Raw genomic sequence first — 14,911 nt, 5'->3', positions numbered from 1 at the left:
CTATTTAAAATTCCTTTAATCTCTTCATTCCATGCTTTTAATTCTCATTTTGATAGCTGATGGCTCTGTGAAGGAGTTTATATGAATTTATTGCACTAATAAACTTCTGTTTTAACTTTCTCCATCCTAACTTGCTAAAAGTGGGCTTTTCAGTGAATTGCTCAATTTTTGTCATTTTGAGATTTTTTTTTTCTTTCTGGGGGAAATAAGAAACAATTCATGTGCTAGATCTAAAGTTTCATTAAAATTGCTTATGCCTTGTCTCCGGCATTTTAAGTGGGCCATCTGTCTAAACATCTCTCTCTCTCTCTCTCTTTTTTTTTTTTCTGATCATTTCCTCGACTTATTCATGAGCCATAGGAGGCCTCCTTTGTAGTCTTAGTGTAGCTGATTCTGTCTACCCCCACTGAATGCAGCTATGTGCTTGCATAACATATCTTTTCACCATGCTGGAAATTCTCTGAACTTGGTTCAGATGAATGGCTCACTTTTCTGAAGGCCTTTTTCTTCCTGCAAAGATTTGTATGCAGAAGCTGACCTCCATGGCTATGGAATGCAGCATATTATTCTTGATCATTTTACAGACCACCCACTGTGAAAGTTATGATGAAGGATTGCTTAATGATTCTTTGACCACTAACATTGTTTTAACTCAGTATTTCACTCTTAAATAGGTACTGACATAATTGAAAACCAGCTTTTCTAAGGGTCTTGATAATAAGGTTTTGAGATGCTTATAATCCTTGATAACTATAAAGATGCTGTTATGCTTACATTAATCTGCTTTAAAAATATGACATGCAATAGCAGTGTATTTGAGTTAGTTTTACTTGCAGTTTTTCTTTTTTGAGTAAAATAATCCAGTAAGTTAAATGTGTTAGCATTAACATTGGTGACAATCAGCTGACAGTTTTTACTGTAAAATAGAGAAAAATTTAGTTTTATTGAGCATATTCAGTCTGGCTGGCTGATGATAATCAAAGTGGACAGGTCTGGGCAAGAGCTATTATTTGATTATGCTTTGTGAGTAGCTCTCATCTGAATTCCTTTTCACTGTTTTTTTTTTTTTTTCCTTTGGGTTTTGTTTGTTTTTTGAAGTAGTAGCTTCAATGATGTCAGCTTTTGCAGGTAACTGATAAGTTGCACAGAGGAGGTGTTTTTGATCAGATGGTTCACTAGACACAGACTTAGGAAAGCAGGCTGTGTTCTGTGTGGCATTACTGTGGTGAGTTGAGAGAAGTCCAAGACTTTTCCCTCCTTCTTCTCAGAGTTCGTAAAAATCTTCTTTGCGACTATTTTGTATCAATGGATACATTTGTTCTCTAAAATTAAAATATAATTTTAGGTAATTGTTACCATTATAATCATGTTTGTGCTAGTGGAATTAATATCACTGTTTTAGAGTTATTGTTAATGTAGTATCAATGATTTTGCAGAAATAGAGTATGTATGCTTTTTTTTATTAAGGTATCATTGATAAATAATTTTAATGAAGTTTCACATGAGCAACACTGTGGTTACTACATTCACCCGTATTATCAAGTCCCCACCCCCACCCCATTGCGGACACTGTCCATCAGCGTAGTAAGATGCCACAGAGTCACTACTTGTCTTCTCTGTGCTACACTGTCTTCCCCGTGATGCTCCCCTCACCATATGTATCAATCATAATACCCCTCAACCCCCTCCCTCCCCACTCACCCTCTCCTCCTCCTCCCCTTTGGTAACCACTAGTCCCTTCTCCATGTCTGTGAGTCTGCTGCTGTTTTGTTCCTTCAGTTTTTTCTTTGTTCTTATACTCCACAAATGAGGGAAATTATTTGGTACTTATCTTTCTCTGCCTGGCTTATTTCACTGAGCATAATACCCTCTAGCTCCATTCATGTTGTTGCAAATGGTAGGATTTGTGTACCTCTTACAGCTGAATAGCATTCCATTGTGTGTATGTACCACCTCTTCTTAATGCGTTCATCTACTGATGGGCACTTCGGTTGCTTCCATATCTTGGCTATTGTAACTAGTGCTGTGATAAACATAGGGGTGCATGTGTCTTTTTGAATCAGGGATCTTGTTTTCTTTGGGTAAATTCCTGGGAGTGGAATTCACAGGTCAAATGGTATTTCTGTTTTTAGTTTTTTGAGGAACCTCCATACTGCTTTCCACAATGGTTGAACTAATTTACATTCCCACCAGCAGTGTAGGAGGGTTCCCCTTTCTCCACATCCTTGCCAGCATTTGTTGTTCCTAGTCTTTTTGATGTTGGTCATCCTAACTGGTGTGAGGTGATATCTCATTGTGGTTTTAATTTGCATTTCCCTGATGACTAGTGATGGGGAGCATCTTTTCATGTGCCTGTTGGCTATCTGAATTTCTTTTTTGGAGAAGAGCATGCATACTTTCAGGGTGGCTTGCGTTATTATCTTTCTAGTTTATTATAGTTCATCTCTACTGCAGAGCTTATTGATATTTCTGTTGGGCACACATGCCCAACTCCATCCATTTTATTTTAAAACAAGACAAAACTTCTTTCAAATTTACATACAGCCAGAAGGAATCATAGCAAATTTTGTTTGTAGATGTGTAAACTCATAGATTCCAGAGTTTGACCATCTTTTCTTGTATCTCAAGGTCTTTACAGTGAGCCTCTTTCCTATAGCCTAATAACATTACCACCTTAAAAGAAATTGTTAGAAGTATGTGGCTCCAGGAGCTGTGTGCTCAGAAGCAGCACAGTTCTCCCCTGTCATCTCCCCACCTCTGCTCTCTCCATATTTACAGGTGTAGAAATTTTGGTGCAAGAGGATTGAGTGAGTTCCCTGGTCCATTGCTAGTAACAGAATAAGCTGAGATAAAACCCTAGCAGTTTAACTCAAAAGAGCCTGTGCTTTTTCTAGAAGGCCCCTTTGGGGCAGGTTATAACATATATGAAACAGATGTGGATCAAAATAAAGCAATGGAAAAATAAATAGTGGTTAGGTTCTGAAGACTGGGAACTACATCTCCCACCATCTGTTAGATTGCTTTCTGTAGGAACATTCATTCTGGATTCGAACAGGATGTCAGGATCAACAATTTCCCATCTCCTCTTGAAACAGAGGCTTGTTGCCTATCTCAAAAGGATCCCCATATTTACTTGGAAGAGTTAACCTCCACTGGGCTGCTAAATTCTGAAAACTATTACGCATATAACGTAAGTTAAGTGGAAGGGGGATCCCTGAAGTTCGTACTGTGATTAAGGAGCAGTGTATGAGAGAGGTTAATATTCTTACTGAGCAGTCTGTTACTTTGAGAGGCAGAAGAGAAGCAATTCAGAGTTTCCTGAAAGGGATTTCAGTTATGAGGGAAAACAAGAGTGTAGGTCTAGAGTTGGGACTAATCATCGTAATAAAAATTAACATTTACATGCATTATTTATATCCTCAGTATATCACTGTGATAGAGATACTATTATCTGAATTTTATATTCAGGAAACGGAGACTAAAACAGTTCGCTGAGGTCAGAACTAGTTATGGTACAGCTGGGTTTTCTGCCAACTTCTGCAGGTCCTAAGAGCCTGAGTTTGTAAGCAATGTGCTTCATTCTCCACCTGGCTTGGCTTGGTTTGGTTTGTGAAGCAATAAGGGCCTGGCCCCAGTCAGATACACAGCCAGAGAATAATCAGAAATAAAATTGGGCATGAAGAATGGAGAGTTGTTTTTAAGGAACTTGAATGGTGGGTAAGTTAATTAACATTTAGCTTCATATGAAGTAGAAAACCATGGAACAGTCTTGAGCAGGGAGTAGTATAGTCATCACGGAGGGCACCGATTTAAGAAAGCCATGTTGCACAGTGATCTAGCCATGAAGTTATCTCTCTTATCACGGTACCCCTGAGAAGTCAGGTGTCAGCCTCATTTGAAGGGGAACAAAATAAAGTCCAATAAGGTTTTGTGCACAGTCCAGGAACAGCCAGGGAGTGCCAGGAGCTTGTGGCTCATGCTCCTCCTGTGGCTCACGCTGTGTCCCTCGGTGACATGACCTCTCCTGTGCAGTGCTTGGCACATAGCAGACGCGCCTCTCATTCTGTCCCACTCCCCCATCAGCCCTGCCTCCCAGTGTGTGGTGGAGCCTGGGGCTGGAAAAATAAGGCATGATCGTGGTCTTTAGGAACTCCAGGCTTATGAGGGAGACAGACCTGAACACAAATGTCCTGCAGAACAGGTGCCAAAGTGGGTCCAGTAGGAGCCTGGAAGGACTCTGCCGCCCGTCCGCTCTGCCCTGCACCTCTTCTCCCCCTCTCCTCTCTGCCCTCCTCTTTGCACCTCTGTTGTTCTTCAGGCTCTCAGGAGTGACGATCTGTCCTCTGAAATAATCCTTTCCAAATTGCCAATAAAAGAATCTTCTGGGCCTACAGTGTGCATTATTATTGATTTATTGATGCATTTTTATACTTTCCTTTAAGCTTCACCTCTATAGTTATAACATCTTTTCATCTTCAGAAAATAAATCAAGTAGTGGGCTGAGTACAAATATTCATTTAAATTAGTAATCACTCTCCATTAGACATTGTGTCTAGAGGGGGTTTGATTGTAATGATAATTTTTGTGACTATAACTTTATAAAAGAAAACACAGACATTCGTTTTGAAAGGATTTCAATTAAAACAGAATTTGCAACTTTTTTTTACAAGTATGACTGAAGCCAGAGTCTGGATCCTGCATGTTTAATGCCTAATAATCATTACTGCACAACTGTAAATAATATAAACATGCAGTACTTAAATTAGGTTAATTTAGAAAACATGGAAATCTTATTACTTTAAAAACTAAGAAACATTTGTATTTTAAAGATTTTTTTTGTCTCTGGCCGCTTGACCCTGTTTTCCTGGACGGTGTAATACTGATCATACACAAGGAAAGACCTGTGTGTTAAGATTAGCATCACTGATGTTATTCTCATCAAAACAAACAAAAAAAAGCAATCAAGGGGACACACGGAAACTTTTGGAGGTGATGGGTATGCTTATCACCTTATTGTAAATGCGCTGGTAACACAAGGTAATAAATACGATACGCTTACCAAAGTGTATGTTAATAATGTGCAGCTTTTGCATACTAGTTAAAAAGTCTTGAACTTTGACCAAATATTAAAAAGAAATTAATATCGCTTAAGGAAGGTTAATTTTTGAAGGACTGTCATAGTTAATGAACTCAAATTCATAGATGGGTGGTGGCTCTGTGAATAGATGGTGCTTCACCATCACCCACAGTGCCGGCCACCGCCGTGTTGGAGTGTCTGCGTGGTTTTTTTGTTGTTTGCTGTTAATCTCTCTAGCTTAAATCTGAAAGTTTTTTTCCTAAGGATGTAACCTTTTAAAGGAAAGAGCATTTTATTTCACAGAACCTTTTGGCAGTTTTATCTGCTCACTTAATATCAAAGGGAAATCAATTTACTAAGAGAGAATAAAATAACATTATTGACTCTTTCTTCTCTTTCTGCTTCAGAGTACCTACTTCAAAACCACAAGTGGCTGACTGGGAGCTCTCGATAAAATTGCACGATGAAGTTCATACTGTCGTAGCATCCAGCAGTGGGCCAACGTTCTCCGTGAGTTTTATTCCTTTATTTTTTGTGGTAATCTTGAAGTTATCTTTGAGTACTTAAAACAATTTGAACCTATTCAGTGACACTCATCTTTAGAATCTGTAACTTAGTAATGTATTTGTTTCCTGTTCTTTGGGAAGCTGAGTGTAAATGGATATTTTTGTTTTCTTATGTTAATTAGGAAATTAGGAAATACCTTCTTAGATTTAGCCCCATGCTAAACCCACTTCCTGAGAACTGATTCATTTTTCTTTTGTAAGTGAGAAGTAATCTCTTGTTTTCATTTTAGAGAAGAGCATCTTTATTATAATTCCAAATGTGTGATAGCTGTGGTAGGTAACCATTCTTTTAGAACAAGTAATCCGAAGCCTCATAACCTTTTCTTGAGATTTCATGTTGTGAGACATTCTTGAGACCTTATGGTGACATTCCTTTTTTTGAGGGAACTTAAACCCTTTGGATAGTATCCACGATAGAACTGTTTTCGTTTAATTTTGGTCTATACTGAACAATGTTACAATAAGATTTAGTGTTTATGCCATGGTGTGAATGATCTGTTTAAATTCTGCTTATTGAGATTTCCAGAAAATTACCATGGAAGTACTCTGTACTCTTTTAACTCACATCCTTTATTATTTCCAGCATGAACCCGCAAAAGCTGCTCTATAATTAGTATAACAAATTTTACATTGATCTACATTTCTGTTCTTGTGGCTAAGTTGTATTGAAATGTCATTTTGTTTGGGGAAAAATGACTTGATATCAAAAGACTTAAACAGGATATGAAAATCAAAATAATATAATTTCACCTAAATAGGACCTGGTGAGGCTTGATGAAAATGGTAGCTTCTGGGTTCTAGCTAGAAAATACCACAAGTCAAGAATTAATGGGGATTCATTTATTCAACCAATGTTTATGCCTATTGTGTGCATGTTACGTAAGCGCTAGACTGGAGAAGCTGACATTCCTATGCGGTAGTTAGAGTCACAAGTAAATGAGATTAATTCATGAATTAAGGGTAGTCTCTTTGGCTGCCTTTAAATTTTGTGGTTCATTCTGTGTGCCACCATTGCTAAAACACTTATTACTAAATGATATTTCACTCAACTCTTAAAATGAAAACTTCGATGGAATTAAACAATTGTCTGTGTTCTACTTTGTGATGAATTTATGAGATTTTACTTCCCTCTCTTTTGTATGATCATTTATAAAAGTAGCTTTGTAAGTGGACACTTCACTGTACATCAGATTGAGTAGCAAATTATATTTATTGAATAGTTAAGAGTATTAATATTATAGCATTTTCCTGAGGGAAAGCTAACTTTACAAAAATGTAGACTTAAGCATAATTTTTAGTTCTGTGCTGAGTCAACACTGAAGAGTGGCTGTTAACCTGATACTCCAATCCAGTGTTTTTCTAAGCACTGCCTTCCTTGCCGTCATGAGAAGACTGCCCAGGTTACATCTTAGAGCTGTTGTTCCTTTGTGTTTGTTTCAGATTTGTTGGAAAACTAGAGACTATTGGCTTGACAGCTCAAGTGGTATCTTTTGACTTTTTCCTGTAGAACTACCTCCTGTTTAACTTTTTTTTTAGCTCATGAGGGAAGTAGGGTTGTTTAAAAAAATACTTCAAGATTGATGCACTAAAAATTTCCTTGAAAAAAAAAACCCACCTTTATATAGAGAGCATTAAAAATTATTTCCCTTATTTATTGGCTTAGTTACAATCAGAAGCACCAGCAATGAAAATCAAGTACTCCTGATAGTATGTCCCCTTTTCCTAAGCATGTTTATATTGAGCTTCATTTGACATCAGTATTATGAAAGGAGTCAAGTTGAATAGTGTGGACTAAGTAAAAGCGATTGGTGAGGAGATTTTAATATTGTGGGACCTGTGCTTTTAGGGTTCAGAAGGTAAAGCTAGATTCAGAAGGTAAAACTGTGACTATTTACGTGGTTTTCTAGAGAACCCTCTGCCACATCAAGAAAACATAATTAATTAAAGATAATAGTCTAGGTTAATGACCCCAAAAGTAGTACAGGCAAAGTCGTATTTGTTTAGCCCACATTGATGCTCCAGATACCCCATGTTTTTAGAGTTCTTTTATTTAATTAAAGTTATTTCAAATGAGGAACATAGAGCAAATGCATAAATCTTATACAGGTTTCCTATTAAAAAAGAAAAAAATTCATGGATATGGCTAAATCTTTTCTTTACATCATCCCAATCTGCCCCTTTCCTCCCCAGAGGAACAGCTATCCTGAAGGTGCTATGTGTCCTTCTTGTGCATGTTACTACATTTTCAGTATGTATGTACCATGATAATAGTGGAAAAGGAAGTTGTGAAATTATAAATACTTAATGACATCATTTATGTAAGACTTAAAAATACACAAAGCAAAAGCAATTCCATTTACAATGGCATCTAAAAGAATAAGATACTTAAGAATAATTTAACCATGGAGGAAGACTTGTACACTGGAAACTACAAAGCATTGCAGAAAGAAATTAGAGAAGACACAAATAAATGGAAAGCCATCTCATGTTCATGGATTGGAAGACCTAATGTTGTTATGATGTCATTACTATCCAAAGTGATCTACAGATTTAGTACCATCCCTATCAAAATCCCAACCGATTTTTTTAAAGACTTTATTTTTAATTAAGATGTCATTGGTATACAATCTTATGAAGGTTTCACATGAACAACATCTTGGTTACAACATTTACCCATATTATCAAGTCCCCCCCGACACCCTAATGCAATCACTGTCTGTCAGCATAGTAAGATGTTATATAGTAACTACTTGTCTTCTCTATGCTAAACTGCCTTCCCCATGACCCACCTACATTATGTTTGCTAGTCATAATACCCTTTAATCCCCTTCTCCCTCCCTCCCCACCCACTCAACTGATTTTTTTTAGCAGAAACAGAAAAATCTATCCTAAAATTCATATGGAATCTTAAGGGACCCCAAATAGTCAACAATTTTGAAAAAGAAGAACAAAACTGGTGAGCTCATACTGATTTCAAATATACTATAAAGCTGCAGTAATCAAAGCAGTTTGCTACTGGCATAAGACAGACACATGGACCAATGATTAGAATTGAAAACCCAGAAATAAACCCTTGGATGCTTAAATGATTTTTGGCAAGAGTGCCAAAATCATTCAACAGGGAAAGGACAGTGGACAGTCTTTTCAACAAATAGTACTGGGGAAATTGGATATCAATATATGAAAGAATGAAGTTGGATGCTTACCTTATACCATATATAGAATTAACTCAAAATGTAGCAAAGACCTAAATGTAAGAGCTAAAGCCATAAAACTCATCCAAGAAAACACAGAGGAAGACCTCATGACATTGGATTTGATGATAATTTCTTGGATATGAAATGAAAAGACAGGCAACAACAATAAAAAATAGATAAATATCAAAGTTTAAAGCCTTGGTGCATCGAAGGACACAGTCAATAGAGTGAAAAGGTCATTCACAGAATGGGAGAAAACATTTGCAAGTATCTGACAAGGAATTATTATCTTGATTATATAAAGAACTCCAACAACTCCAAGAGCAAAATAAACAATGACAATAAAAACCCAATTTAAAAATGGTTGAAGGACTTTAATAGACATTTCTCCAAAGGAGATAAAGAAATGGCCAAATAAGCACGTGTAAAGATGCTTAACATCACTAGTCATTAGGGAAATGCAAATCCAGACCAACACTGGGCACCATTTCATAGCTCTTAGGATGGCTGCTCTCCAAAACCCCCAGAAGATAGTGGTTGTTGGCAAGGATGTGGAGAAATTGGAATCCTTGCTCACACTGGTTAGAGTGTAAAGCAGTGCAGCTGCTGTGAAACACAGTATGGTGGGGCATCAAAAAAAAAAAAGTGAAATCACCATGATTCAGCAATACCACCACTGGGTATTTATCTAAAAATATTGAAAGCAGGGTCTTGAAAAGATATTTGCACACCCATGTTCAAGCAGCATTGTTCATAGTAGCTAAGAGGTGGAAGCAACCAAAGTGTCCATTGGTGGATGAGTGGATAAACAAAAGGTCGTAAGCAGGGAAGATGAAATTTTTAGGAAATGAAGAGAGCATGGCGGAAGTGTAAGTGAAGGAGTTTTGGAAAGGGTGAAATGTTTTGTGTGTTTTAGGTCTTCTTTCTGATTCTGAATACAAGTGCAGAATGAACAGTAGAATTAATTAAGTATAAAACCTGCTAAATACAAATTTGAGACATTACTTAGCTTATTAAGATAGTAAACTCCAAAGTATCAAAAACAAACTGCTGTTTATATTTATTTTCAGTATTCTCATCTGGATTCCCAAGATGCTTTGTATTTCTCCTTTATTCTGTATAACATGAAACCAGTCAAAATGGTTTATGATACAGGAAATGATTAAAGCATATGTATTATCTTTAAAGATGATGGACTAAATTCATTTTGAAGACAATTCATTTGGAAGAAACATGTCATAGTCTGCTTAGGAATCCAGCCTTCCCAATGATGGAAAAATGCACTTGAAAAATGTTTTTCCTGATATTTCATGTTAACTACTAATAAACTAGAAAGCAGTTATATATGATCCTAGATACTGAATTAGAAATCCTTTGTTATAGTGAGCCACTGGAAGAAATTTTTCTAAAGACTTGTAAATTTCTGTTGAGAATAACCCAAATCCTTAGACTATTGAATTTTAACACACCAATGTAATTTTTGTGCTAGTGGTTTGAAAGAAAAATCTAAATGATCAAAAGTAACATTTAATGTGGTCAAGGAAAATAATTTTTTTCAGCTTTTTAAAAACTCTTTTCATTTTCCTAAATAAGATTTAGTTTTTATTATTTCTTATAAGAGGGTCAAAACCTTACTTTTTTGATAGGTATAAAATTTTTGATGTTTTAAATGACAATCAGAATCCTTTCATTCTTCTAATTCCTAGTAAGTTTCATACTGGTAAAATTTATATTAAAAGTTAAATGGCAGCAATACACTTCTGAAATACCAGTTCTGTGTAGCAAACCTACTCTAATTGGTGAAATCTATAAAAATCTCTATTTGCAGATGAGATATTATATGTAGAAAGCCTTAAGAAATCCGTTAAGAAACTATTACAAATAATAAGTATAACAATGGTATAGGATACAAAATAAATATAATAAAAATTAATTGTATTTCTACTCACTTGCAATGAATAATGCAAAGATAAAGTTTTGAGAACAATTCCATTAACAAGAACATCTAAGGAATAAAATACTTAAGAGTAAATTTAAAGAAGTGTTAACTTTATACTGTGAAAATGACAAATGATTGAAAAAGAAATTGAAGAAAATCCAAATAAATAGAAAACAACTCATGTTCATAAATTGAAAGACTCAATGTTAAGATTCTTAAAGAATATACTTCCTTGATCTTAGATATGATACGGAAGCACAAGTAACAAAAGAAAAATTAAAACAAAATTAAAAACTTTGCTTCAAAGGATACTAACAAGAAATGGAAAAGACAAGCCATAGGATGGGAAAAAAATACTTGGAAGTCATATACCTGGTAAAGCACTTCTTAACGAATATACAAAGAAAACGTGAAACTTACTAATAAAAAGACAACTCTATACAAATGGGCAAAGGATCTGAATAGACATTTCTCAAAAGCGTATATACAGTTGACAAGACGCACATGCAAAGATATATAACACTAAGGCATCAGGGAAATACAAATAAACACACTGAGGTAGCACCTCACACATACTAGGATGACTACAATAAAAAAAGTTAGATAACAGCAAATATTGCTGAAGATGTAGAGAAATTGGAACCCTCATACACTCTTAGTGGGAATGTAAAATGGTGCAGCCACTTTGGAAAACAGCCTGGCATTTCCTTAAAAGGTTGAACATCTGTGTTGTCTAGAACCTTGACTCAATTCTATCATGAGTATTAAATCATGACCATTTAAGTATTTTTAGACATAATTATACACTTACTACCATGACCAATATATTTTACCTTCCAAATAATGTTGCAAATAATAATTGCTGGGCTAGATGTCAGCAACGCAAAGATGAATTAAATGTATTACCCTTTTTTCAAAATGATTTGATAACATTTACTTACCAAAGGCCTTTAAAAACATTCATATTCTTTGGTCTAATAATACTACTTCTTAGAAACCCATACCAATGAAGCAAGAAAAAGTTGCTAATACGAACATGACATTGCACTGAAAAAAAGGTGAATTAAAGTCAGGGTGCCTTGGAGATACCCATGTAAATAATCTCTACTTACGGTGGTAAAGGGAAGTCAGACTTGGAAGTAATTAAAATACAGTGATAAATGCCTTATAAGGGTGCCTTTAACCAATTTCTTCATGTGAGAAAGACACAAGAAAGCACACAACTGCCTGGTGAGGGGAAAGGAAAGATCTCCAGGAAGGTGAAGAAGTTATTTGGCAGAAATGCCAACAAGGAACAACTTAGAACATGACTTAATACATAAGCCACAACTTGTCCCAAAATCGTAGTATAAATAGGTGAGGAAGAACACTGGGATGTGGTAGCCTGGGAGAGCTAAGTTTTGTTGAAAAATCGGAGACATCTATAGATAAATAACTTTAATTTCTTATTATGGAAGTATATAGTTCCTTTGATTATTATTTGTTTTCCATAAACAGTAGCCTGAGGAAGGGATTTCCCTGTCTTGTTTTAGTTGTGTGTTGATACTTATTTTAGCCTGTTCAAAGGATTTTCTTTGAAGCAGCAGTTGGCTGTGGTGTGCATGTTTGGAATATGTGCCTTGTCCTTACCATGTAAGCACTTGACAAACATTATCTCTAAGTGAGGTAGGAATAGAGCTGGAGGGAGACGCTACTTGCTCCAGTTGACAGATGGAATCTGGAAACTGAGATTCAGAAAGACTAAGAGGAGCCGACGTCGCAGAGCCTGTGAGTGTGGAAGCTGGGAGTAAATCTAGGCTGGTATGAGCCCCAGGCCCGTGAACTAGTACCTCTCTGTATCTCATTTTACAAAGTGGTTTTGCTAGACAGCATTCTGAGAAATAATTGCACTGTCGTGAAAAATTAACTCTGCTAGACACTGGATAAATCCTTGTTAATACATTTATTTCTAACTAGTATGTTTTGTCACTCAATGAAAGGAATTTTATTGGTGATATGCTGAAAGTTAAGGCTCAAGCCATACTGTTTAAAGAACATTAACATCACAAGAATATGAGTAAATCATAAATAAAAATGTACATGATATTAATGTATATAGTGTACCCAGTTTTAAAAAGTACACAGAGACACTGTTTAAGAGTAGTTATTAGAAAGCATTTTTAGTATCTTATTACTTATTACCTCTTGTACATGTAAATGTATTATTCAGATTGGTTTTAAAATTCAAAATACTGATTTTTAGCAATGATTTTGCAGTTTTATTCAACTAAGTTTTAATTTTTGAAAGCAATACTTTTATCCAAGTGTGTACTAATTTTTTAAAGCAACACAAGGTTTTAATAAATAAGATTTTGTATCTAGAAGAGTTGATGCTTTCATTTTGTTTTCTTAATAATGTTAATTTTGGTTGATATAAAACTGTCTCATCTTTAGATGCCTGTGGTGGAGGGAGGGAATTGTTTTGCAGTATTCATATCATTGAAATTACCACCCTATATTTTTCTTCTCAAAGAAAGAATATGGTGATGAACATAGGAATAAAAAATAATAATTACATATGGATGCATAATAAGAAATAATTATATATGCATTGTTTGAGGGTTTCTTTCTCTAATACAGCCAAGCTTCCCCATTTCATCTACCACCATGTATTTTGTTCTAGATTGCTTGACTAAGAAAACATTCCACCAGAATTTGTTTTGATATTTCGAGAGCACTTTGAAAATGTGGTTTTGAGTAAAACTAGTTAAGTAGTTTATGTAACATTTTCATAAAGATTAAGAAGTAAATGAATTTGGCATATATGAATAAATCTTGAGCACATAACATTTTGTTTTCAAATATTAATGTAAAAAACCTTGAATGTATTGGTAGTAAGATACACTTCAATAAAGTACTTTAATAAGTTTCTACCTGCATTGTACATCATAATCTCTGTTCCTTTTATCCCTTTATAGATTAGAAAGCAATGCTAAATCATGTAGTATCTGTTCTTTTGCCTTCAGGGTCAGTTTTTAGAATAAACTCTTGATTCTTGAACAAAAGACATCAGCAACAAGGTCAGTTCACTATTACATTTATACCTACTATATGGCTTTTTATTAAAAAATTATCTATGGCTTAATTGCATAGTAGCAGACAGAAACAGAAAAGAACATTTTTGCAGTAGCATTTTAAAATGAAAACCATAGTACTCATAGGTGCTTAGAATAAAGGTCTGTAACCCTAATTAGAAAACTGGCTTAGAGCACATGATCAATGATAGAAAACTGAGTTAAGTTTTAGAAGTTATGTAATATTTTATATTTAAAACACAATTTTTTTTTCCTTTTGACAGTAGTGTTCTGATTGTGTAAATTACTTTTCTTGTTAGGTAAGTTTTTTTGTTTAGACTCCCACCCTCAGTTTTAAAAAGTATATTAAACAAAGTAGTAAAATATCCTATTTGAGGAAAATATTGTCTTTTATTGAAGTTTTTTCCAAAAAAATATACTTTGTATAAACATGAAATTCTTTCACTTTGGCAAAAACATTTGTTTTCTTGATTACATTACTTTCCATTTGAGAAGAAAATTACAGGGAGATAAGATAATGCTAAAAAACGTTAAATTTTTCTGTAAAAAATATAAAACCATCATAAGTAAAGCCAATAGAGAAGCCAACAGACCAAAGAGAAAGTTTACAGCTCATTTTAGTGATGAAAAGGAAATGTTTTTAATATTTAAAGAACTCTTACAAATCAATATAAAAAAGACCAAATATCCAGAGATCATTTACAGCAAAGGAAATATGTAAGGCTCCTGCATATATGAGAAAATGTGTTAAAACACATAGAAAATTTTAGGTTAAAATTAGGATGATACTACTTCCCACCTATATTTTGGCAAAGGTGAAATATTTGAAAATTCCCTAATTTTCTAGGTTGTAGGAAAATAGGCCCACATATATTATTGGTGGGTATATAAATTGATATGGCTTCCATGGAGAGCAATGTAACAAAATGAATTTATACTATATGATATGTTCACGTGTAGGAGATGTACAAATAAGCTCATGGCTGCACTGTTTGTAATAGCAGAAGACTGGAGACCACTGAAATGCTCCTGTAGGTGGGATAGTTAAACATAGTGCA

At 34.9% G+C, this 14,911-nt stretch overlaps 1 protein-coding gene across 8 annotated transcripts in view; it reads left to right on the top strand.

Moving 5' to 3' along the window:
* PCCA (propionyl-CoA carboxylase subunit alpha) overlaps positions 1-14,911 on the top strand; it is a 357,794-nt gene that overhangs the window by 220,966 nt on the left and 121,917 nt on the right. For all 8 annotated transcript variants that reach the window (XM_073212398.1, XM_073212399.1, XM_037024801.2 and 5 more), the window contains one exon: positions 5,485-5,587. In XM_073212398.1, the coding sequence (XP_073068499.1) occupies positions 5,485-5,587 (103 nt within the window). The remainder of the gene's footprint in view (positions 1-5,484; positions 5,588-14,911) is intronic.

The sequence above is a fragment of the Manis javanica genome, chromosome 9 (genome assembly GCF_040802235.1).
Source record: "Manis javanica isolate MJ-LG chromosome 9, MJ_LKY, whole genome shotgun sequence".
NCBI classification, from domain to species: domain Eukaryota; kingdom Metazoa; phylum Chordata; class Mammalia; order Pholidota; family Manidae; genus Manis; species Manis javanica.
This window is presented reverse-complemented; position numbering and strand designations above follow the sequence as displayed.